This window comes from Castor canadensis, chromosome 6 (assembly GCF_047511655.1).
Source record: "Castor canadensis chromosome 6, mCasCan1.hap1v2, whole genome shotgun sequence".
Lineage (NCBI taxonomy): Eukaryota > Metazoa > Chordata > Mammalia > Rodentia > Castoridae > Castor > Castor canadensis.
In genome coordinates, this window is record NC_133391.1 from 23,740,609 (window position 1) to 23,767,635 (window position 27,027).

A 27,027-nucleotide genomic window follows, 5' to 3' on the forward strand; every position below is an offset into this window, starting at 1 on the left:
AAAGAATGCTTAGTAGTGTTGCTTATGATAGCAAATATTCAAAACAATCTGAATACCCAACAGTTAGAGGTAAATTATAGTTTAATTATAACTTGATTGTGAAGATCATATTTTCATATTATATTTCATGTCCAAAAGGAATGGTTACTTTATAACATGAAAGGAAAAAGTACATAAGCCTTTTACAGTGCTAATTTTAAAATGCCATAGAAATGTACAAAAAGACTAGAAGGGAATATATATATAATCTTTGATTATATTTGAGAGAGGGATACCAGGTCATTTTTTATTTTCTTTGAGTCTTTCTTTATCTTCACATTTTTCTACAAGAGTATAATCAAATAATCAAGTTATAAAATAAAAGTGGACTTCTCAAGATCAAGTTCTTGAAAACAGTTTTGGTAATGAAAGAAAAGTTAGATGACAGCGTAAAGAAGAGTGTCATTTAGGAAAGTTAACATTTTTATTCACTTAAAAAGGATCATTGGTGACCAGAGAGTCAGAACAATACTTGGGTTTGCAACAGCTGCCTAAGAAAAGCTGTGTGTTTACTACTGAGGTAGTGTGAAAGTCAAATTGCTTCAAAAATTAGATACACATGTATCAGACATTTTTTAAATTAATAATTGTTTCTACTCCTTTTTATGAGTTTACAGGTTATTTTACATGAGCTGGTAATTTTTGTTTTTAATAAAAAGAATGAAACCTTTTTCCCTAAATTTTTTATCATTGATTTCATAGGAATTCTTTTGTTTTCTTAAAGTTTCTTTCATGGGAAGGTATATATATATATATTTTTTTTCCTCAGAATTATTTCTCCCTTTTCTGGTCTACAGTATACATGAAAGATCAGAATACAGAATGTTTTGTTTAAAGAGTCTGTGAGGTCACATGTTTGTGTCTATGAGACAGATAACAGGCTGCTATTTGTAAACAAAAACAGTTACTCTCTCGTGAAAAAAAAAAAAAGGATCATTGTAGATGTGTCAAGTTAAAATGAGGTCACACTCGGGCTGGGGCTGGGGCTTAGGGGTAGAGCACTTGCCTGTATGCACAGGACACTGGGTTTGATCCCCAGCACTGTAACAAATAAACAGGTGAGAGGTCCTGCTCACTCAGGGTGGCCTTTAATCCACTATGACTGCTGTCCTTGTAAAGCGAGCAGAGACACAGGGAGGAAGACGTCAAGTGAACACACAGACAGCCATGTAAGGATGAGGCAGAGAAGAGTTACAGCGCCTCTGGCCAAGGAGCACCTGGTGTTTCCAGAAGGAGGAGGAGGCAAGGAGAGTCTTCCCAGGGGGCCTCAGAGGCAACACGGTCCTACCACACCTTCATCTTAGACTGGCAGCCTCCAGAACAGGGAAAGGGTATCCGCGGCTTCACGCCACTTGCCTGTGATAGTTTGGTAGGACAGCCCTGGGAAAATAAGACAACTTAAAAAAAGGAACTCAGGGCCTCGTGATTGTTAGGTAGGTGCTCTACCACTTCAGCCACACCACCAGCCCCCAAAACAATTTTGTTTCAATAGTTTTTTTTGGGTTTTTTTTCTTTTTTGTTTCAATAGTTTTTAAACATCAAAATCACCTGTTTGCATTGTGTGACTTTTTAATATAGGTTATAATTTAGAAGTCATAGGGTTGGGGTGGTAGAGCACTTGTCCAGCATGTGTGAAGCCCTGAGTTTCATCCCCAGCACTGCCAATGATCTAAAATGATAGCTTTTTATCTATGCTTCCTAATAACATTTATGTACGATTACATTTGATAAGAAGACACCACAGTGAAAAAAGAGCTTAAGCCGGCACCAGTGGCTCGCACCTGTAATCCCAGCCATTTGGGAGCTGAGAGCAGGAAGAATGTGTTTCCAGGTCAACAATTCAAGAGACCCCCATCTCAATGGAAAGAAGCTGAACATAGTTGTGTGTGCCTTTCATCCAGCTATGGTGGGAAACATAAAATAGGAGGACCATGGTCTAGGACATTGAAAGGGGGGAGAGAGGGAGAGCGAGTGAGAGAAAGAGAAAGAGAGAGAGAGAGAGAGAGAGAGAGTAAATCTATTGTCCTAGTCCCATTATTGCATTTTGCTTACCAGTTCACTGAAGTGCAGAGGGAGAGACCATGACCTACCCAAGGTAACAAAGAAAATTTGCAGTGGAGGCTGAGTGAGGGCTCTTCCATCTCTTGACTCCAAACAAGTGTTCTTCTTCTGACCCTGTGACAAGGCCTCGCCTCTAGGACTGGAATAATCTGAAAAGTCAGCTTTCCAGAAGAGGGATGCTTAAATAGCATGGTTCCCACACAATGCTTCCAAAAAAGTGTCTTCTTATGTGAGCCAGAATTTTCATCACTGTTACTTGGGAGGCAGAGAAAGGAGGACCATGGTTTGAGACAAGGCAAGCAAGATCTCATGTCAAAAACAAAGCCAGGCACCAGTGGTACATACCTGTAATCCTGTAATCCTAGCTACTTGGGAGGCTGAGATCAGAAGAATCACTCTAAGACCAGCCCAAGCAAGTAGTTCATGAGACCACATCTCCAAAATAACCAGAGCAAAATGGACTGGAGGTGTGGCTCAAGCAGTAGAATGCCTGCTTTGCAAGTGCAAAGCCCTGGGTTCAAATCCCAATCCCACTAAAAAAAAGAAAGAAAACAAGCTGGGCACTTCTTGTGGTGTACTTCTGTGGTCCCAGCTACTCCAGACGTGGAGGTAGCAGGATCACAGCTTGAAGTCAGCCCATGCAAAGTTAGCATGAGATTGTAACTGAAAATAAGCTAAAAGCAAAGGAGGGAAGGTTGTGGCTCAAGTGGTAGAGCACCTGCCTAGCAAGCACAAGTCCTTGAGTTCAATCCCCAGTACTGGGGGAAAAAAGAAGAGAATATTATCATTGCATGAGGTAAACACTTCAGAAGGATTTACTGTGGCTCACAGTTCCAGGGGTTTCAATTCTTGTTTACTTGGCTCCATTGTTTCTGAACCATGGCCAGGTGGAGCGTCATGCTGGGGAGCACATGCTGGACCAAAATCACTCACCTTATTATGGCCAGGAAGCAGAGAGTGACCTAGAGAGGAAGAGACTAAAAACAAGACAAATCCTTCAAAAGCAGGCCCACTTTCCTCCACTTGCTCCAATCAGATTCTTCAAAGGCAGGCCTGCCTTCTTCCACTTCCTCCAATTAATCAGACCCTTCAAAGCCACGGCCCCCACCTTCCACCATTAGGGGTCCACTTTCCACTGTCTCCCAGCAGTCCACTCCACTATGAATCCACCAATGGGTTAATACACTGTTTAGGTCAGTGCCTCAAAATCCCATAACTTTCAAAAGCCCCACCTCTGAACACTGCATTGGGAACCAAGCCAGGCAGCCCTGGTGACAACAAACTGACAGTCTTAGCTACAGGATAAGCCTAGGTCTTGCAAGTCTCAAATCCAAAGTGCGATTCTGTGTGACAGTGACTCCCCCTGCACTGCAGGACAGCATTGGAGAAGGAAATCACTGCATGGCTCCCACATCTGAGTATTATAGCCAGGTCCCATCTTGAGATGGGCCTGTTGTTTCAGAGTGAGACACCCTGGGAACCTGAAAACAAGGAACAATTGCAATTGAAGGAGTCTGGGGACACCCTGCTGGTGTCTGGGAGGGACATACCACAAGAAGGAGTCATGGAGGGTGGAGGGGGTCAAACATAAATCCATGAGATATTTAATGAACAGGAACTGAGGCTGTGGAAGGCACAGTGGCAGGTGCTCTGCCCTCTGCAGGGAGGACTGAGCCCAGCACCTGAGGATTACTGTGGACACTCAGAGCTCCGAGCCTGAGTCTGCAGCCAGTAGACTATTCAGCCTCCAGAGCTGCTGTGGTCTCACTACTGACAGGACTGAGAGCTCTGAAGACTGGAGCTGGGGTGTGGCTCAAATGGTAGTGTGCTTGCCTAGGAAGCATGGGGTTCTGAGTTTAAACCCCAGTACAGCACCCCTGCCTCAAAAAAAACAGTTCTCCTTTTCTTCCCTTTCCTTGCCCCTCCTTTATTCCATACACTTATCATTACTTATATCTTACTTTTTACCTTAATTTTTTCGTAATATTAAGGGTTAAACTCAGGGGCTTGCACTTGCTAGGCAGGTATTCTACCACTTAAGCCTTGCCCTCAGGTCCCTTAAATAATTTTTAAGTTCATAGTTTTTAATCTACATTTTTCTTGCCACTGTCTTTTCTATGATTACTGGTGGTGTAGTATTTGGCTTTAATTGATTTTTATTATTTTTTATATTGGGTTTGCTTTAGTGGTATTGCTGATACATGTTGTTTTCTTCTCTCTGTATAGTACTGGGGATTAAGCCCTAAAGAGAAGGCATTTCACTAAGAATATTCATGAGTAAAGCTGGAAGAGATTTCCATCCCAACAGAAGTACAAATCAAAACTTAGAAACACAATATGAAAAAGCAAGGCAACATGCCCCTCCAAATGCTCACAACTCTTCAATAACTGAATCCAAAGATATTGAAATGATTTAAGTGCCAACCTAATAACTCAAAGGTCTAGTTTTTTAAATGATCAAAGTAGATTCACATAAACAGAAGAATGAAGGAAAGAAGTCAATTCAGAACCTGGATGAGAAAGTCAACAACCTGGACGAGAATTTCAATAAAGATTCAGTGAAGGAAACAAAGAGAAATTTTGGAGACTAAACGCTCAATAAATCAAATAAAAAGCCAATGCAACTGGGCACAGTGGTGCACATCTGTAATTCCAGCAGTCAGGAAACTGAAGCAAGAGGATCATGAGTTCAAGAACAGCCTGAGATACATAGCAAATTCCAGGCCAGTCTGCACTACATAATGAGACCCTGTCTGAAAAAAAATCCCTCAGTAGAAAAAAGTATCATCAATAGTCTAGAGTAGACAGAAGAAAGAATATCAAAGACTGATGGACAAGGTTGATGATTTATTATATCCATGGAGAAAAAACAAAACAATCATGACTACAACATCCAGGACTTATAGGACATAATTAAGGTACCAAACCTATGAATTTATAGTGTAGAAGAAGGAACTGAGATGAAGACTAAAGGCAAAGAAAATTTACTCAAAGAAATTGTAGCAGAAAATTTCCTAAATCTAGGGAAAGACTTGGACACACAAGTACATGAGGCATTTAGAGCTCAAAATAACCACAGAAGAACCTCTTCAGGTCTTATTACAGTTAAAATACCTAAAGTACTGTCCAAAGGAAGACTACTGAAACATGCAAGAGAAAACTGCCAAGTTACATAAAAATACAAACATATCAGAATAACAACTAGGAATAAGCTTAACCAAGAAGGTGAGAGACCTCCACAAGGAAAACTACAAAAGACTAAAGAAAGAAATTGAAGAAGACTCTAGAAGACTTTCTATGTTCCTGGATCAGTAGAACTAATATGGTAAAAATGGCTTTACTACCCAAAGCCATCTACAATTCAATGTAATCCTCATCAAAATTCCAATGACATTCTTTACAGAAATAGAAAAAAAATCTCCTAAAATAAACAGGGAAACACAAAAGCAATCCTAAGCAAAATAATCAATGCTGGATGTAGCACAGTACCTGATTTCAAATTATACATTATTGATATTGATACATTATTAATATTGCTATTATCAAAAATAGCATGGTACTGGCACAAAAACAGACACATGGCCCAATGGGATAGAACAGAAGACCCAGAAATAATCCACACAGTGACAGGCACCTGAATCTCAACAAGGTGCCAAAAGCATATGTTGGACAAAACATGGCCTCTTTAACAGATGGCTCTGGGAAGACTGGATAACCACGTGTAGAAGTCTGAAACTAGATCCCTATCTCTGTCTTACCCTGTAAAAAACTCTATTCAAAATGGACCAAAATTATTACTGTAAGATCCGAAGGTTTGAAACTACTAAAGGAAGAACACTTCAAGATAGAGATATAAGCAACAGCTTTCTGAAGATGACACCAATTGCTCAGGAAGTAAGAGCAAGAATTGACAAGTGGAATTGCATCAAAATAAAAAGATTAGTTCAGCAAAAGAAATAATTACCAGAATGAAGAGACAACCTACAGAGTAGGAAAAATCTTTGCCAAAGATTTATCTGACAAGGGATTAGGATCCAGAATACAAAAAGGACTCAAAAAACTGAAATGAAAAGAACAGGTAATCCAATGAACAAATAAGCAAAAGAACTGAAGAGACAGTTCTCAAAAGAAGTGCAAGTGGCCCATAAATACATGCAAAAATGTTCAACATCTTCAGCCACCGGGGAAACGCAAATCAAAACTCCACTGAGATTCCATTGCACCTCAGTCAGAATGACAATCATCAAGAAAACAAACCCCAACATATTCTGGCAAGAAAGCAGAGAAAAAGGGACTCTCACACGCTATTGGTGGAATGTAAATTAGTGCAACCAAGTCACTATGGAAATAAGGACAGAGGTTTCTCAAAAAACTAAACACGAAACTATATCATCAAGCTAAACCACTCCCGGGTATACACCTGAGGGAATTGAAGTCAGCAGTCAATGAGCTACCTACACATCCATGCTTATTGCAGTGCTATTCACAATAGTCAAGTTAAGGAATCAATCCAAGTAACCATAAACAGAAGAATGGATAAAGAAAGTATGTTGTGGGCTACAGGTGTAGCTCAAACAGTAGAGTGTGTGCCTAACAAGTATGAAGCCCTGAGTTCAAACCCCAGGACTTCCAAAAAAAAAAAAAAAAGAGACATGCATATTTACATAATGGAGTTTTATTCAGCCACAAAGAAAAATGAAATTATGTCATTTGTAAAAAAATGGATGGAACTGGAGATCATCATGTTACATGAAATAAGCAAGACTTGGAAAAGCAAATATCATATATTTTCTCTCACCTGTGGAATCTAGATTAAAAAACAACAACTTGAAAGTAAAGGGGTCTATTTGGGAAGAAGGAGGGGACTAGAAGGAGAAGGGGGGGACAGAAGAGGGCAACAGGAGCTCAATGGGATCAAAGAACATTTTATATATGTTTGAAAATGTGTAATGAGACCCATTATTTTGTACAATTAATATACACTAATTTAAAAATGATTAGAAAAAAGCAGAAAGAAAAGAGACAGACAGAAACACATTGCATCTAGTCCATCTGCATGTGTCCCCAAAGTCTCAACTGCACCAGCACGGCTCAAAGGTCCAAGTCCAAAGTCTTCCCTGAGACTCAAGGAAAACTCAGATGTGAGCTCCTGTAAAAGTTTTAAATCATATTTCATACTTCCAGGGTACAAAGGCACAGAGTAAACATGCCATTCCAAAAGGGAGGAATGGGGGCACAGAAAGGAGGGACCAGCACAAAGCAAGACTGAAACGCAATCGGGAAACGTTAAGTCCCATAGCGCCACGTCCAACACCAGGAACAGATGACTGCCAGGTCTGAGTTCCAAAGGGCTTGGGCAACCCCACCACTGCAGCCTTGCCAGGTGCAGCACACATGGCCTCTCTCTTGGGCTGGCTCTGCTCAATGCCGGCAGCTTTCCTTGGCAGACATCCCACCCTCCTGTCATGTCTAACTTCCTGGGGTCTACACCGCAGCTTAGACTTCATCCACAGATTCACGCGTCACCTTTGTAGGGGCTCTAGGGACTGATACACATAGTCTGAGTTCATAGACTTTCCTTTGAAATCTGGGTGGAAGTCTTCATGATCTTAAAACTCTTGCATTCTGCTTGCCTGCAAAATCAGCACCAGGTGAACAATGTCCAGACAAGCAGGAGCAGTAGCTAGACCTCCGTGGACCACAGATGCAGTGGCCCGGGCTCTGCTCTGTACTCGAGAGAGTCTTTCAAATGATTTTACACTTTCATGCCCTGGAACCTATAATGAGGGGGAGGGGCCTGGACAATTCCTGATAGGCCCTCAAGTCAACATTGTATTGTCCCAGTGCAAAGCACTTGACATCTTTTTAAAGATTCTGTCTCTTCAGCAGTCATACTTTCGTTGGCCCCAACTTTAAATGTGTTCCTTTTCTGACCAAACTACAAGATTTTCAAGTTTGAATGCTCTGCTTTTTGTTCCCAATTGTTACCTTAAATCTGGCTAAAAAACAGCTAGCAATCCCCATACCACAGCCTGAATGCTGGACTGTCTTGAAACATCTTTGGCCAGATTAATTAGTCTGTCAGTTTTAAATTCAGCCTCCCACAAAGTCTCTGGGCATGGACAAAATGCATGTAAGTTCTTCACCACAATGTAATACAAATGGCCTCCACTCAATTCTCAAGAAAGGCTTTGTCCCCATGTGAAACCTCATAGGCACCATGTTCACTGTCTGCCTTCCCATTGACATTCTGGTCTTCTGAGCTTCCACCAGAATGGCCACTTAAGCTCTGATTATGGCATTCTAGGCCTTCTTTAGCCTGCTTCTCTAACCATTTCCTAATTTCTCCCACAAACCAGTTCCAAAGACTTGTGAACCACATGGTTAGGGCGTCACAACAACATCCTCACTTCTCAGTACTGACTTTCCATGGTATTCAGACTTTTTGTTGCTGTGACACAAATACCTTAAAGAATATCTTAAAAAAAGGAAATACTGACTTTGGTCTATCTTCTCTTTTTTCTCTCTCCTCTCCTATTCAGTCCTCTCTTTTCCCTTCCCCTGCCCTTCCCTCCTCTCCTCTCTTCTACCCCTCCCTTCCCCTCCTTTCTGGTTGCCATGACCTGAGCAACTGTGCTCTGCCTCACTGTTCTGCCCCACCACAGGCCCCCAGCAATGGAGCAAGCCAACCATGGACTGAAATTTCTGAAACTGTGAGAGAAAATGAATCTTTCCTCCTTTTAAGTCGTTCTCTTAGGTAAATGTCACAGCAACAAAAAGTCTGAACAGACTTCAATATACAAATAATACACCCCACAGGTCTGACTTGTCATAAATCTAAAATTATCATCAATTTGGATAGGGGATTAAACTGCCTTTTGTAATGGCGAAAACAAACTTCCAACTACACTACTCTATAGGAGGGAAGGAAAGAAGGGAAGGAGGGAGGAAGGGAGGATTTATGACGGCTTCCACTTCCTAATGAACAAAATAATGACGTTTTTCATCTTGCGATATTACTTATTAAGAGGAAGAGCCAGGTGCTGGTGACTCATACCTGTAATCCTAGCTACCAGGAGACAGAGATCAGGAGGATTGTTGTTTGAGGCCAGCCTGGGCAAATAATTTGCAAGACCCTATCTCAAAAAAACCCATCACAAGAAAGGGCTGGCAGAGTGGCAAGTGGTAGAGCACCCACCTACCAAGTGTGAGGCCCTGAGTTCAAACCCAGTACTGCCAAAAAAAGAAAAAAGTAACACCCCATATTTCCTATCATGTTTCCGTTCCAAGGAAAGCAAAGGTGAGGGGTTACTTTGGCCCTTATTTATTCAGGATGAGATGCCCTGGTGCTGTGTTTTGGACACTATTCAGAAGCTGGATCCAGTTTAACCTCTTGGCTCTATACTTGCATTGATGAATTATTTCCAGAGGTCAAGGCCACAGAGGCAGCACTTACAATAGGGAGTAAGTCTCTAAACTAGAAAGGACTCTAATTTAGAAAAGAATGCAGAGGCAACAACTACCTTTTTATTGCTATAAATTATCAGTGATATGGAAAACCAAGCTGACAGGGATGAGAAGTAAATACTGCACTTCCATTTTAAAGAAGGAACATTTAACAGCATAAGAAAAAAAAGACTTGGAAAGATGGAGGTCAGAGCTTCATGGAGGCTCAGGGAATTGAAGGCTGAAGGCTTCCTAAGAGAAACATTACTTGTAAGTGGGGCCACGGCTTAAGTAAAAGGTACAGAGCCAAATGCATAAAGGAAAAGTTCATCCTTGGCTATAGAGAAAAATAAAGAACACCTCTGGGCTGGCTGAGTGGCTCAAGGTGGTAGAGAACCTGCCCAGCAAGCGTGAGGCCTGGGTTCAAACCCCAGTATCGACAAAAAAGGAAAAGAAGAGACAAGAACACCTCTGAAGACCCTGTCCCCTTTGTCGAGCTGTGACCTTGCAGTTCTATACTTGAGCCTCACTGTGACAGACATTCGTTAAACTCAGCCCATTACTGACAGCTCGAATTTTCACACATGCTGGTCTCTTGTTAGATCTGGGACTTGCCATAAATCTGGAAGCCATCCAGGCAGCAGCGAAGTGCTTTCTCGTGCACCGTTGGCTGTAGGGAAGAACTGCGAGGGCTGAGTGTGTGTTTCCAGACAGGCATTGCAAACTCCCTGTGAAAGGCTGAGGGCGGCTGCTATGAACACAGTTTAACTCGGTGCATTCTTCACCCAAGCTTTTGGAAAAAGTTCACGGTATAGTTTGAACACCTAAAAGTTCATGTGTTGGAAATCTAATCTCACTCATTTTCTTGGTAGTATTTGGAGGTGGTGTCTTTGGGAAGCAGTTAATGTTCAGTAGAGGGTGGGGTCCCCCTGACAGCATTGATAGCTTCATAAAAGGAAGAGAGCCACACTGGCACACTTGCTCTGTCTCGCCAGGTGGTGCTTTCTGCCATGTGTGAGTCAAGAGGAGGGCTGTCCTCAGGCCCCAAGCAGGTGCTAGTGCCACGCTCTCGAGCTTCCCAGCCTCCAGAACAAGAGCCAAATAGCTCTTTATTATTTATAAACTACCAAAGCTCATGCATTTTGTTATAGGAACAAAAAGTGGACTATGACAGCTGGCTATCAGGTTTCTTCAAAAGGATCCCATCTCCTGTGAGGGATTTCTTGGCACATGTAAAACAAAACAAAACAGAAAAACCTTCCTTTCTTGTTATATTAGAGCACATATGCCATATTTCTTCAAAAGGCAAATTTTCTCTCAGAAGCAAGAAGCTTCTAGAACCCATGACAATTCTACAAAGCTACACTTAGATATCTCAATTCCCTTGCTTTAAGACAGCTTTAGTTTGTTTACCTTACACATCTTTATTGCTTTGCCTGAATTGATCAATGTTATGACTGACTATCTCTCTCATAAGGAAACAATATTCTTGTTTTTGGTGTTAAACTCAGAAATGGTCTTTCTTGCATCATTGGGAAGTATGACCAAACTATGTTTCCTGCAGGTACATATGCACGTCCAACACTCAGAGATCACAGGCATTCCACCTGTTAACTCCTGAAGCTGGAAGGTGGAGACACAGAACAGGACCTCAGGCCACATGCTGCTGTCAGAAGCTGAGCTGTGATTGGATGTAAAAGGCACTGCCCTGCCTCTGTTCAGAGAAGCACCCTAAGAGTGTTCCCGGGGTATCTGCCACCTAAGTAATGGTGAGTGCCACCTGGGGGAATCTGTGGCCAGCTCAGAGTCCTGCAGATGACTCTATCACTTGAGACTTTTCAGACTCAGTGTTTTGAAATTACTTTTACCTCTCCACCAAAAAGAAAAAGGCCAGGTGTGGTGGATCATAACTGTAATCCCAGCTACAAAAGATGGCGATCAGGAGGATCACAGTTCAAGGCCAGCTAGGGCAAGAAGTTAGTGCAAACCCATCTCAATCAATAAGCCAGGTGTGGTGGCATTTGCCTGCAATCTCAGATACACAGGAGGCATAGAGGAGGACTGTGGTCCAAGGCCAGTCCTGAGCAAAAGCATGAGACCCTATCAGAAAAATAACTAAAACAAGGAGCAGGGGCATTGCTCAAGTGGTAGACCGTCTGCCTAGCAAGTGCAAGGCCATGAGTTCAAACCCCAGCACCTCAAAAAATAAAGACTATGAGACAAATAAGTATTTTATTATTTCATTTATTATCTATGGTCTGGATAGAGACATATTGGCATTTTTATGTGGAAATCCCTGCTTTCTCCTCTCCACATTGTTTTCTACTTGAAACCTAAGCACTGTGTTAGTTAGTGCTCCATACCTGTGATGGACACTTCAGACAAATCAACTTGCAGGGAAGAAAACCTTGCTTTGGCTCACAGTTTTGGAGGTTTCAGTTCATGGTTGGTAGACTCAGTTGCTTGTGTCTGAAGCCAGGCAGGAAAGCTCTCAGCTCATGAAGGGCAGGAAGCAAAAAGAGGAACAGGAAGGACCAAGGCCCCAACATCCCCTTCCGGGGTGCACCCTCAGTGACCTACCTTCCTCCCACTAGATCCCACCTCTAAATGGTTCCACCACCTCGTAATAGCACAATGGGCCAGCAACCAAACCTTTACCACACCAGCCTGTGGGGAACACTTTATTTTATATACAACAAAAATGAGCTGTATGTTTGCAAAGTATAAGATCTTAGACCCTTCATTTTTAGGACAGAACTGGTAAAAAGACAGGAGATTTGTCAGGTGGGTATGACCCAAATCGTGTTCACCTGTATGCTTGCTGAATTATCAGGGCAATGCTACTGAATCTCCAGTAACTTCACCATAAAGTGGACTGAAATCATCTTCCTTTCAAGGTCACTGTGAGAATTAGGAAAAAAGTCTTTGTGTAAAATGCCTGGCTCATTCTATTATTCTTACTATAATATTCTTGTCATCACTATCATGACCAGTGTTACTAACTCCTAATGAGAATCACATGCTTTAAAGATCATCTGTCTCAGCCTCCTCCTGTAATCCCAGCAGTCGGGAAGGCTGAAGCAGAAGCATCACAGAAGGCTCTGTCTCAAAAGCAAACAAACAAGATGGCTGTTTTGGCAATACACGGGTTTGAACTCGGGCCCTCACGCTTAGTAGGCAGGTGCTCTACTGCTTGTACCACTCCACCAGCAAGACGACTGTTTTTATGGATGAATGCATGAATATTTCAAATAGTTCTCCCAGGTTTCTTTTCTTGTCTTTGATGTAAGTAATATGCTAGCCAAACACTGAGTGACATACTAGTCACCTGGAAATCTTGTTAAAATTCACAGTCTTGATCAAAGCTGGGTACTTCCAAAGATAAAATGAATAAAAAGAAATGTTAAAGTTGCAGGTGGGGTGTAGGCTCTGCATGTCTAAGAAGCTCCCAGTCCACGCTGACTAAGTTTCGATTGAATTGCTAGATAATTCCATTCTCTAGTAACAGACTGTGACAACAAAATGCATTGTCTCTAAATAAAACCCAAACAGCAGTGAAAGACGGTTGGCTTTTCCCAACAGGTTCTCAGCACCACTGTCCCTTTCCTTAAGTGATCGGGGACTAAGTTCTGATTATCTCTTCCATGAGAGATAACCACAAGCCAAGAGCTGAGTCAAGTTGCCTCCATGCTTACAGACAAGGGCTGGGTCACGCCTATCCCAGTTTTGTCTGGGAAGCTTGTGGTAACTGGAAAGTGAAGTTAGTCTATGGCCATGATAAAAGGCAAGACCGCCACTGAAAAGACACTTACTTGCAACCTCAAGTTCGTTCTGCACTTTTTAAGGAACACAAGGTACAAACTCTTGGAGGAGTGGTGGGAGGACAAGAGAGACACAGTGCTAGGAACTTGCTGACTGATGAAAACAATGCACTGGCATAGCCAGAAACAAGTATGATGGGTTTTGGTGCCACCAAAATCAGAGAGTATAAGCCAGATGAAAGGGCATGGAGGGAGGCTAGGGAAGGGGCACCACCAAGCCCAGAGGAATGAATAAGCAGCAAGCAGCCAGAACCAGAGGGCAGAATGTGCTGGAAGGACACAGTCCCGTGCAGCTGCTCTCCACCAGCTAAGTTCCACAGAGAAAGGGCATGTGACCCCTGTGCCATGACTGAAAACTGTAAAAGTGCAAGTAGGTGAGTTAATATCTGAACTCGGTGCTGGTAGTTGTCACTCGGCCAGGTCACTTGGAGCCTCCTGGCCAATGAACCAGGCAGTCCCTGTGCAGGTCCAAGAAAGGTAACAGAGACCAGAATAATTTCACTCCACTGGGAGGCTGGAAATTAAGGAATAGGTTAGAAATTTGAGGGTGGAAGACTTTTTTAATTAGAGGGGGAGTGAGAATAACCATTGAAAAATCAAACTTCAAAACCAAAGTGCTTTGCAAAGCAGCCTTTGCACGACAGTTTTTATTTGGGGGCCCAAGGGTTTTAATTATAAAAAAGGTGAGTAGATATGCATCTTCTCCATGATGCTAGTAAGATTAATTTTCATGACTCATATTAATCATATTAATTTGGTTTTGATCCAAACCTACCCTTATATACTAGAGTAGGTGGAAAATTCAACCTGGCATTCTTCAGAATGAGGTGGCAGGGGGCATCGCTCGCCTATTACATGGGCAAGATCTTCCTTCCTATCAAAGAATATACAAGAATTCGGGAAGATACATCTAGCTTGGAAAATGAGGGGAGGGTCTGTAATGACTGTCATGGTTACAAGTTTCTTCTATGTCTGAAGATGCTGAGGAGCACTGGTCAGCATGACTTCACAGAGGCTCTGAGATGCAATCCCAGCAGGCCTCTCCTCCTACTTCAGGACTTACTAGAAAGAGGGCAACAGTCTCAGAACCAGGCAGCTCCATGTCCAGGCTGCATGGGCATCCTACAGTCACTCTATACCCATGGCTGGGGGATGCAGGACCATGACACAGGTCTTCACTACTCTTCCCAACCTCAAAGGACCATCTTCCTAGAATCATCCCTCAGCCAGCCCTGCCTCCATCCTCTCATGCACTGGGGCATCCAGTTTGATCCCTATCCAAAGGCTTCAAATACAAAACCAAACACTTTCCATCCAGGTGGAGAGAGAAGATCAGCTTGCAGAACATTTAAGAAACAACACCAGACTGATCTTGTGAGCTAAGAGTGATGATGGAGACACTTTATCTTACTGAAGAGCCCCCCCAACCCCAGTGCTGGGTATCAAAAGCAGGATCTTGCACATGCTGGATGAGTACTCCATCACTGAGCTACACCCCAGCCCTGAATTTTAAAAACTCATTTACAATAGCATCATAAAAAATTAAATACTTAGCAGTAAATATAAGCCAATATGTACAAGACCTCCAGAAAATTAAAAAACATAGTGAGAGAAATTAAAGAACACCTAAAAAACGAGATGCACTGGAAGGCTATATTGTTAACTGACTTTCCCTAATGACAATAAGGATCAAAAACAATCCTGTTTGTGGAAACTGACCAGCTGATTCTAAAATGGATATGGAAAGGCAAAGAAATAGGAACAGCCAATAATGACCTTCACAAAGCTGGAGGACTTAGACCATCTGATAAAGGGTTGCTTGAACTTTACAGCAAAGGAGGCCAGGAAGTAAGGCAGAGGGTGGCAGGAAGACCACGGGAAGAGAACAGAATGTGCAGAAATGGATCCATGTGCACCTGATCGACTGATTCTGACAAAGGTGGTGAAGCCGTTCCATGGGGGGAGGAGAGACTCTTCAACAAACGTGTTAGGAAAAATAACAAAAAACACAAAGAGCAAACCTCCATCCTTTCCTCATGCTAACTGCAAAAAACACCTTCAAGTGGAGGTTAAAAGTGTAGAACTTTGTAAGTAAACAAAGAAGAAAATTATCATGAGACAGAGGTTAGCAAAAATATTTTTAAACAGGACACAAAAAAATACAAACCATTAAGAAAAAGCTAATAAATGTGGCTTCAAAAGAATCGAAAATTTATCTGAGCCAGTTCAGTGGTACACACCCCTAATCCCAGCACTCAGGAGGCTGAGAGGCAGGAGGATCCTGAGTTTGAGGCCAGCCTGTGCTACATAACAAGACTCTGTTTCAAAAAAACTAAAACCTATAAGAAGAAAAAAACATTATTTTCCCAGTATCTTAATGAATTCTGGCATTTTCAGGGCTTTGAACATTTCAGTTAAACTTAAATGTTCGGAATGTGTGAACCAGTCTTTGGGCCGGTCTTTCCTTCCCTTCTCCACATGGCACAATCACCAAATCAGCTTCCTTACTAAAACCTTAAATGGCTCCCCAAAACCTTTCACATAACTCCCAAGCTCTGAAACACAGGCAGCCAGGCCTTCTACAGCTGGTGCTCCATTTTGAGGGGCTTTTTTGGTTTTGGTTTTGTTCTGCAGTGCTGGGGTTTGAACCCAGGGCCTGGTGCTTGATAGGCAGGTGCGGTAGTATCTGAGCCACACCCCCAGCTTCCCTCCCATCCAGTCAGCATCCAGGCTGCACCAGGATGCAGAGATCCCCCAACTTGAACTTCTCCATCTTCCCCTCCATTGTCAAGTTCACGTAGAAGGTCCCCTCCCAGGGCAGCTGCTCCAGGGCGCCACCTGGGCCCATGCTAACTTTGCTATCATCTCCCTGCACCCAGAGTTGGAGGGTGGGAGCACAACTCACTGGGTTCTGTTCCAAACGTTTACAAAATCATGCGAAGCCTTTGTCTTGCTTTGCAAATGCTCTTTCCTCTGGCAAATCTCACCTAGTCCTTTCATGTCAAGTGTAAAGTCACCTCCTGTGGGGTGTCAGCACAGATGTGATGTCAGGAATGTGGCTTAACCTCTCTGAGCATAACTCAGGAGGACAGAACTCCAGTCTTAGCATGTTCGTGATTGCTGGGTAGATCCACGGTGTATTTAAAGCACCGAGAACAATCCAGGTTCTGACTAATGAACGTCCTTGCTTCCTGTCACCCCAGACGATGACGTTAATGACACTCAACCCACGTCATTCCATAAAAGATTGAGGATGGCTAATTTAAACCGTTATTTAATACACAGGAAATAAAGGCCGGGCAATTCTGTTCCTAATTTTTTTTTTTTTTTGCAGTACTTGAGTTTGAACTCAGGGCCTTGTCCTTGCAAGGCAGGCACTCTACCACTTGAGCCACTCTGCCAGCTGTTCCTAAATTTTTTTATCACCAGTGACTTGAACAGTATTTTCATCATTCTTTTCCATCTTTTGGCAATGGATAAGTAGACCCGAAGTTTATTTCTTCCCCTGTCCAAAAATAAGCTCTACCAAGTCTTGGCTGGCATCCTCCTCCTTGCTCATTGAAAAGATGACATGTCTTCCTCAAGGCAGCTTATGAACTCCTCATGGAAGGTAAAATGATACTCTTATCTTTATGAATGTATAGTGCAGATTTTTAAAAACAAACAAACAAACAGGTAGCTGGAGGTGCGGCTAAAGGGGTAGAACACTTGCCTAGCAAGTGTGAGGCCCTGAGTTTAAGCCCCAGTACTGCCAAAAACAAAACAAAAAAATGCTAATAAAGTAAAAAATAACAACATCCTAGTCTTCTACCTGAAATCATTTTCACTATACATTCCCGCCTCATTTCATCTCACTTGCATGTCTAATAAGCACCCAAAATGTGAAACACTAATGTCACCCTCCCGGGGCCTCCTCCATTGCGGTCCTGGCGTCACTGCCTCAGAGGTTCCATCCACAGCCCTGCAGCCTGCAAACTGACAACGACTCTGCCTTCAGACGATACCCAAACGCCAACCTTTCTTCCTTTTAACGAACCTCACTGTCTTAGTGCCTATTTTAGGTTCACAACAAAACCAACATTTTATCACTCTTCTGCCTCAAACCAGATTTTTAATAGGCTTCTAATTGCTCTTCATGACTCTGCCTTTGTTCCCTGGAAAATTAATTCTTCAGAGTACAGCAATGCTTTTTAAACATACTTCAGATGGTAATTTTTCTCTGCTCAAGTCTCCAACAGTTTCCTGTGTCCTCAAAGATAACGTCTCTCCCTGTTAACTCCAGCCTTACCTTACACCCCGCACGGTGAGGTGTCCAGCTCCACGCAGCCAGGGTTCTTTCAATGCTATCTTCAATGGTGCACCTCCAGCACCCCGAGTCGTGCACCAAATCTTAACAAATGTTCCTGTTCCATGGGTTTTTTTATGCTGGCCATTTCCTCTGCTGGGAATTCCTCGCACCCATTTCAGGAGATCAAGACGTATATTTTGAGCCTGGCACCAGTGGCTCACGCCTGTAATCCTAGCTACTAGGGAGGCAGAGATCAGGAGGATCACAGTTTGAAGCCAGCCCAGGGAAATAGTTCCTATCTTGAAAAAATCCAGCACCAAAAAAAAAAAAAAAAAAAAAAAAAAAAGGGCTGGTGGAGTGGCTCAAGGTGTAAGCTCTGAGCTCAGACCCCATACCACAAAATAAAAAAGTAGAAAAGATGCTTACTTTGTTAACTTTTCCCTGTATATTTCACTTTATTTCATTCTTGATAGTCTGAGAGTTACCTTCTCAGAAAATCTTGAAATCTACTTCTAAAATCAACACTCTATTGAGGTATGTATTGTGTAGGCTAAAAGTTAACTTCATAATGACACTGCTAGTACAAATGCAAATTTCTTCCCTAGAAATTCTTGTCCTAACACTTCCAGTACATGGAAATATAGACACCTCCATCCTTAGCCACATACTACTTTAAAAACAGATATAAAGAGAGATGGCCCAAACAATGTATGCACATATGAATAAACAAACCAAAAAATAAAACTGATATAAAGCTGGGCATGGTAGTGCATACCTATAATCCCAGCACTTGGGAAGCAGAGGCAAGAGGATTTTTCAAGGCCAGTCTGAGCTAATTGTGACATTGTCACAAAAAAAACAGGCTGAGGAATGTAGCTCAGAGAGAGCACACTTGTAGAAGAACATACAAAGCCGAGTTCCATCCCCAGAACTGAGAGAAAAAAAATATAGTTATGAAACTGATTAAACAGATCACTTTTTTAAATTGCCCAAAATAATGTCTTGACTGCTGCCCAACCACATCCCAGATTAAGAACTGTTTTGTATCTATTTAACAAATCTTTTTCTTTGGCAGGACTAGGATTTGAACTCAGGTCTTTGCACTTGCAAAGCAGGCATTCTACCCCTTGAGCTAGGCCTCCAGTCCATTTTGCTCTGATTATTTTGGAGGTGGGGTTCTCTCAAACTGTTTGCCCAGGCTGGCATTAAACTGAGATGCTCCCAATCTCAGCCTCCCAAGTAACTGGGATGCCAGCTGTGATCCACTGTGCCCGGTTTAACAAATCCAAAACAGCAACCTAAAGTCAGAAGCATTTGGCGACAGTGTGCCAGCCCACCTCAGGTTACGATTTGGCTCTCAAATCCACAGTCGTTCCAAAGAACCCTAAATCTCGCTTTAACCCCACAGGCACTCCTAGTAGGCAAGTGACTAAGACCATGCTACTTAAACAAAAGAAAGAAATGTAAGGAATGCTAAGTGTAACTTGCCCAAAACCCAGTCAACCCAGGCAGTACTTTAAACCAGCACACCACTTTTCTACCTAAACAGGTATCCTGGGGGAAAGAGCCCTCATAGCAGGCCTCAGGGTTTCTGTTGGTAGCACCCTTTTTAGAAAAACATTTTGGCAGTATCAAAACTTATAGTGAACATTGTACCCAAACCAGCTGACAGTCTCCCTGGAAATGACACCAGAGAAATATTCTGCTAAATATGGTAGTACACACCTGTAATCCCAGCACTTGGGAGGCTGAGGCAAGAGGATGGATTTGAGACTAGCCTGGGTTACATAGTAAGAATGTATCAAAAAAATAAATGAAAAACTTGTATCTTTTCAAGGATACTGCTGTATCACTTACGGGATATAATTATAAGTAATCTCAAATAATTGATAGTACGTGACTCCACTGCTATTTAAAGATGAGAAACCTTTATTGTGATTGCCCTAAGTAACAAAGTCCAAAATCACAGACCTGGGTAACAAATTTAAATGAACACAATTTCTGCAAGATTAAACAAAATGTTAATCTGGCAACCAGGGAAGTGTTGTTAGTTGAAAGGATGACCTTTACTCTTACCCGGATATTTTCTACATGATTAATTTATTCAATTTGGCAAATGTAACTTTTAACAACATAATTTTAAGAAAATACTACTGATGTTTATGACTTTTTTGGGGGGGACCTCCTGCTTGCTAGACAAGAGCTCTACCACCTGAGCTACGCTCCCAGCCCTTTTGGCTTTCTATGTATTGTTTTTTAGACAGGGTTCCCCAACTTTTCCAGAGCTGGCTTCGAACTTGCAATCCTTCTTCCTCCGTCTCCGGAATAGCTGGGATGACAAGTGTGCACCACCACACGTGGTGCTATGAGAAAGTCTGAAGGAAGTGCAGACTGTCCTGAACAACTTGAAAAAGAAATGAGATCCTTGGTGTGGTTTGAGAGAAGACGTGGAGAAGAGACACAAACAAGCTTACACAAGCTAACTTCTACGAGGAGACAGACACCTACCATGCCACATCAAACACACAGCCAATCAGGCTCTCTTCTACTTTACAAAACTCAAGGGGCGATGAGCCGAGAACCCTATGACCTTCTGCAACACTCAATGCTGCCTGTAGTAGTAAACCACCTACAGTAGGCCCAGCTATTTAAAATAGTCTCCTAGGCGGGCCTGGTGGTTTATACCTATGATCCTAGCTACTGACAAGGCAGAGATCAGGAGGATCTCAGTTTGAAAGTGTGTGTGGTAAAGGCACATGGTACTATTACAGAATGCAGTTTAAACCAGATTACCTCACCCTCAGTATCTCACTCCTGTTAATTCTCCCATCTCTCTCATCACAACAAGCACTAATCTGTAGTACTACCTCAACAAATACTCTGGAGACCACTATGGACTGTGTGTGATGGTGCTATGGATGGTCATGGCAGAAACACAGAGCACAACGTCCCAGGAGTGTGACACTACAGGCCGGTCTCTCCCACACTGTGAGCAACAGTATGGCACAGTGGAAAGAATGCTGATCTAGAAAGAAAAACTGGGGACTGGAGGAGTGGCTCAAGTGGTAGAATGCATGCTTTAGAAAGAAAAACTGGGTTACAATTCCTGCTCTCACTTGCTGACCATGAGAGCTATGTGTGATAAGATGCAAACTTGATTCAGGAAATAAATCAAACTATGTAAATATTTAAAACTTTTAACAACAAAAACTTGTAGCATTTCACACTTACATTTTCAATCTACTGAAACTCATAACCATTAGAAACGACAAGAATATTCTCACCTTTTTTTATTAAAAGAATTCTGCAAACATTATTTATATCAAGGTTATAGTGTCAGGACTGCAAAATGTCCTAAGCCAGGTCACACGGTTCTTTAACAAAAAAATATATACCTGCAGACTTTTCAAACAAAGTTTTCATCCTTTTATGCAATATTTTCTACAATAGAAAAATATTCTAAATTAAAAATCCCTCGCTGGGCCCCAGTGGTTCACACCTGTAATCCTAGCTACTCAGGAGGCAGAGATCAGGAAGATGGCAGTTTGAAGCCAGTCCAGGCAAGTAGTTCATGAGATCATATCTCAAAAAAACCCAACACAAAAAAAAGGACTGGCAGAGTGGCTCAAGGTGAAGGCCCTGAGTTCAAACCCCAGTAACACAAAAAAACAAAAATCCCTCAATGTACCACTTCTGTCAAAAAAAAAAAAAAAAAAAAAAAAAGGGAGCGGGGGAGAGAGGGCACTCACAGATGGCATATGACTTAACTCTTTTATAAATAGACTGTTGTTTTAATCACCTCCTTGTAGGTCTAAATCTCACCCCTGGCCATACAGATAAATGTGTCAGTCCTTCTGCACTAAGAACCTGTTTGTCTTTAGAAGGCTCACATGGAGGTATTATGAAGATGTCTTACAGTCATGACTCAACAGAAAGCCCCCCCCACAACATTTTAAACACTTCAACCATATTTTCCCATTTTAATTTTTTATTCAGAAATCTAATTCTTTTGGTAACCATGTATTAACAATTCAAAGAAGCAACAACAGAAATGTGGTAAATTTTTCCTTTGTATCTGTGCATCTAAAATGTTTTATTAATACATAATATATAAGAGGGGAAAAAGATTTTATAGCAAAAGGTGTACTTACTTGATGATTATCAATGAAAAACACAAAGCCAGACTCCAGTGGCAATGCCTATAATCCTAGCTATTTGGGAGGCTGAGAGCAGGAGGATCATGGTTCCAGGCCAGTCTGGGCAAGTAGTTGTTGAGAGTCCACCTCCAAAAATAGCCAGAGCAAAATGTGAGGTATGGCTCAAGTGGTAGAGCACCTGCTTTGCAAGTGCAAAGCCCTGAGTTCAAACCCCAGTCCCACAAAAAAAAGAAAAAGAAAAAGAAAAAAAGACAAATTTGAAAATATTCACTGAGGGTTAATTACTATCCATTTTATTTTCCTTTCATTTGGAATTCAGAAGTAATGTGTGGCCACTTTAGGGAAGATTTTTATATGAAAAAGTTTATTAGAAAAATAAACAACTTTAAATTTTACAATATTTTCTACTTCAAGATTCTTTTAGATAAAGTAGATGTGCCTATGGTTTAAACATAATCTGATTTACAAAATCTCATTTAGTCCTATTTTGTAAAACAAAATACAAAAATACAAATGGTGAGATGGTGGGTTATTAACAGCTATTAAGAAATTCAATGTAAAAGTCCCCCAAAACACCATGTGTTGCAAGTACCTGTAGCAATTTTTACTATAAAGTGTATTAACAACTTTCACAGAAAATTAGCATACTGGCTTACCACCAAAGTCAACACCATCATATTAAAATGCACATTATGCCGTTTATTTTGCTACCTAGACAAGAGATCAGCAAACACTTTCTTAAAGGGCCAGCCAGTTAAGTACTTGAGGCCTGCAGCCTGTGGTCTTCCTACCAACCTGTGCTGCTACAGGGGAGAGCACAGACAGCGTGGAGACCAACAGCTGTGTCTGTGGGCTGGACTTTGCCCAAAGCTCTGTTAAACATGGACTCTGAGGAAAGACTGATGGTTTCAGGTATCACATTACAAATATGTCATAGTTGGGGAAAGGAAGAACAATATAGATGATAAACATCAATAGACAAACATTACAGATTAAAACTTCCACTTACTTTCCAATCACAATTAAGTGAGTGTAAATTATATACATACACCTTATAAAACTTGCTCACTTTAATTCCATATTATTTTTGGTGTGCTAATGACAGTATCAAAACAAGTCAGATAAGCAGCGAAAGGATGAGTGAGGCAATTTGGATAATCATGAAGTTTGGTTCTAACATCTAAGAATGCTACACAATGAAAAAACTTATTCACTGTGCCCCTAAAGAAAGCATTGATGTGTGTTTTCAGGTGTCATTTTAAAGTTAAATTGAATTGTTACGATGTGAAGCTAAATGTGATTTGCTTTGTTTTATTAGAAAAAAATACTCAAGCAAGGTCTACAATCATTGGTCAATTAAGAATGACTTACAAGAACATGAAGCAATAAAATAAAAATACAGGTACAAACTATGTATCTGAAACATTTCTATTTGGCAATTTTATAACAAACCAAAATTTTAAAACAACAAAGGAGATTGCAGATTACTTCTTACAGAATAAAGCAACTGATGAAGTGCTTAAGCAAAAGAAAACAAAAACTAGTAAGAAAACACACTGCTTTTCTTTTTAAAAATAAAATCACATTTGCTACAGATCATATGGTAACACCCTTATTAAACAGCCATCCAGAACGTCTCAACAGTAGCAGTGCTTCCATTTGCACTTCACTAATTTTATGACTCACTTCATGTATATATATTTTCATCCCATTGTTAATGAATAAAGTCTCACGTAATTTTTGTTATTTATTTTTTTAAAGCAAATGAGAAATGACTTATGCATCATGGAACCTTTCCCATTTTGGAACCAAAGGCTTAATTTTATATTTTTGTCTATTCTTTAAAAAAAAATTTAGTGTAAAAACTGCTGGTTTTTTTTCTTTCTTTTTTTTCTCCTGCCACGGTAGTAAAGTGAAAACTCCTCAATCAGGAGTACTTCTGCAGTTTGACTGCACATAACCATATACTCTACACTATGTCCTTCCAACAGCGAGGACACATTCATTTCCTGGCCATTGTCAGAAATGAGTGCCATAATTCTATTATGGGTACAGGTCCTCCTCAAAGACCTTCTGGAAGGATGTTCAATGTGTTTTGTTCTTACAGATATTAACAGTAGTACATAGCCCCTTAAGTCTGCAAAGGACATTTATTGTTAAAGAAGGTGCTTGATTAACAGTTCCTCTGGCAGCACTAATGAGTTACAATATCCTTCAATATTATTTCTACCATAATATATACATTTAACTTTCATGCCTCTAGAAAAACATCTACAGTACATTTCATAATATAAAAATATATTACAAATCTGCTGAATTATTTACAAGCAATGTTCTGTTATCTCTATGCAACATGTTTCATACAATACTAACAAGTTACACATATTTTCATTTTTGTAAGTTAAAAAAAATTCCATATGGCTTCTTGCTCAACAAGCAAGAAAGTGATTTTATTTTCGTTTTCAAAACCAACTTTGGTGCATAAATGATTCAGTTTGAAGATACTTTAAAAAAAATACAATTTTTCTTACATTAAGAAAAAACAACTCAAGAACCAAATGCTTTCCTCAGAAAAAATTAGAGTCATATAGGTTAAATGAAAATATGGGAGATTATTCAAATAATTTGAAATAGAGGTTTTTCAAAAACCGTTAACAGATTAGTTATATAGGTAAATATTAACATACTGTACTCCATGAGAAAACCCTAGTTCTGAAAAGGGAGCCACCAGACAAACGGCAACACTCTTTAACAGTAATTTTCAGCCCTAATTCGATAGACGAATTTTTAGTTGATTGCAAATGTCGTTCACTGTTTGCTTAAATACAAACTGAACACTTTTCTTATCAGAGTTCTGCAAAAGAACACAAATGGCAACCAATCACATCTATTTATCAGAACTGAAGTTGATTATCTCTTGATAATTTTCAGTCTAAATACTTCCTAATATGACTTCAAATCAATAGACACTGTCAAGACAAATATCCTTACAGTGCTTTTGGTATTTGTAAGGGCAATTGTTTCTCTTTCCAATAAAACTACTGTCATTACTAAAGGGAAGAAAAAAAAGCAGCTTAAAGCAGCGAGCATGCAAAGCCCTTAGGAAGTTGACCGCTAAGTTGCCACAGAGTGTCTGCTCAGTCTCCCACAGTGCCATTCCATGGAAATGTGGATATACAGTAATATATTAATATATTCCACAGAAGAGTCTACTCATTCACAGAATGTTCACACTAAGCATAAATATTATTCTAAATACTGGATTTAAAAAAAAGAAAGAAAGAAAGAAAGAGACGGAGAGGGGAAGGGGGTTGACTCTAATGTGCAACTTTTCCTAAACCCATTGTCAGTGACTAAGACTGCAGGTGTCCCCGCTCGTTTGCTTTTTATGTATTAGCTATTGTTTACCTCTTCAACCTCTTCTGCGGCATTGTTCTAGAAAGAGAGAAAAAGGAATGTTCTTTAATTCAACTGACTCAAACACATTGAGCACTTCAAAACAGAAACATTAAAAGCACACAGAGCACAGGCAAGCTGATGATCCCAGATCATTAAACATCACTTCCACCGCTGGTGGAGGGGCTCAAAGTGACAGAGCTCCTGCTCAGCAAGTGCAAGACCCTGAGTTCAAGCCCCAGAACCACAAAAAACAAAAGGAATTTTAAAAAGTTACTTCCATGTGGTGCTGCAAGCCTGTTATTACCCAGCTACTGGGGAGCCTAAGGCAGGGGACTGTCTGAGCCCAGGACTTCAAGGACAGCCTGGGCAACGTGGCAAAACCCTGTCTTGGGGGAAAAAAATTTAAGCAAAAAGAAATGGTCAAAAAATTATTGCCAAAACATTTGCACGTAAGGGATACAAATTAATTACATAATAAAACGTTTCTAATAAACCTTTTTAATTTTTTGTAAGCTGTGAACCATGTTCTAACAAGGATTCCATGTCTAACATGTGCTCTTTAATCAGCTACACTTTAAAGCTGAGGGTTAGGATGAGCCATGATTGCAGCAATGTGGGAAGCACAGGTAGGAAGACTGAGGTCTAAGACCAGCACAGGCAAAAATCTCAAGACCTATCCGAAAACCAGCTAAAACAAAAAAGACCAGGAGTGTCACCCCTAGCACAACCACCCCTCTAAAAAAAGGGGGGGGAAAGCCTGAATGAGGATGTATTCTTTTCAGGATCATCTGAGCTTAAGTATATTTTGAACAATTTGCCATGCTTTCATTTTGACATAAACTATTTCTCAAGAAAAAAAAGTTAAGAATAACAGTTTTTCCCTCCCTTTTGCTTAATTTCACAGGTGTTCCACGTCAAAATTCAGACATTCAGCAAATGGTGTGATGGGGCTTCTGAGACTGCCTGTGCCACTTGACAGTACTCTGGTCTGACTTCTAGAATGGTAGAAGCACAAAAGCTTGTACACTCAAAATTAAATCTTAAAGGTTTTCCTGGTACCAGGTGGTGCACCCCTGTAATCAGCTCTCTAGATGCTGAAGCAGGAGGACTACATGTCTCAAAAATAAAATAAACCCAAAGCAGCAGCACATAATGCATTAAGAATATTCTCAGGGCTGGTGGAGTGGCTCAAGTATTAAGAATGTCTTCCTTGCAAATGAGGCCCTGAGTTCAAATCCCAGTGCAGCAAAAAAAAAAAAAAAAAAAAAAAAAGTTGGTTCCTTTGGGGCTGGCTGAGTGGCTCAAGTGATAGAATACCTGTAGCAAGAGCAAAGTGATGCCAAATGAACATATGGAAAAATTCTAAAAAAAAAAAAAAAAAAAATTCTCACTGCCTGAAAATGAAATCAATAAGTACTGTGGAATCACACATCTTGAGAACATCCAATACCATTCATTCCTCTGTACTTTTCATAATCTTGTTTTTTTGAGCCATGGTCTCATTGTGTAGCCCAAAATCCTCCTACCCCACTGTCCTCTGTGCTGGAATTATAAGCAAGTACCACCATACCCAACTTCCACTCCTATGTACTTTTACATCAATTCCAGGCATTTTGAATTTTATTAAGTCGCTTTCACTAAAATGTTTAAATTGCTTCCTACACAGCTCAGCAGCAACCAATGTAAGTTTGGTAAGAAAGGAAGTGTGTGTGTGTGTTTTGTTTTTTGAGGGGATGGCGCACCTGGCAGGGAAAAGCAGATGCAGAGGTGCAGGGCAGAAACAGATCATTCTTAATTTAAGAATCATGCACCTCTT

The 27,027-nt window shown here is 40.9% G+C and overlaps 1 protein-coding gene across 2 annotated transcripts in view; it reads right to left on the reverse strand.

Moving 5' to 3' along the window:
- Positions 1 to 22,154: 22,154 nt before the first annotated feature.
- Aebp2 (AE binding protein 2) overlaps positions 22,155 to 27,027 on the reverse strand; it is a 54,661-nt gene continuing 49,788 nt past the window's right edge. For both annotated transcript variants that reach the window (XM_074075934.1, XM_074075933.1), the window contains 2 exons: positions 25,221 to 25,247; positions 22,155 to 24,666 (listed from right to left, as the gene is read on the reverse strand). In XM_074075934.1, the coding sequence (XP_073932035.1) occupies positions 24,621 to 24,666; positions 25,221 to 25,247 (73 nt within the window). In that variant the 3' untranslated portion in view covers positions 22,155 to 24,620. The remainder of the gene's footprint in view (positions 24,667 to 25,220; positions 25,248 to 27,027) is intronic.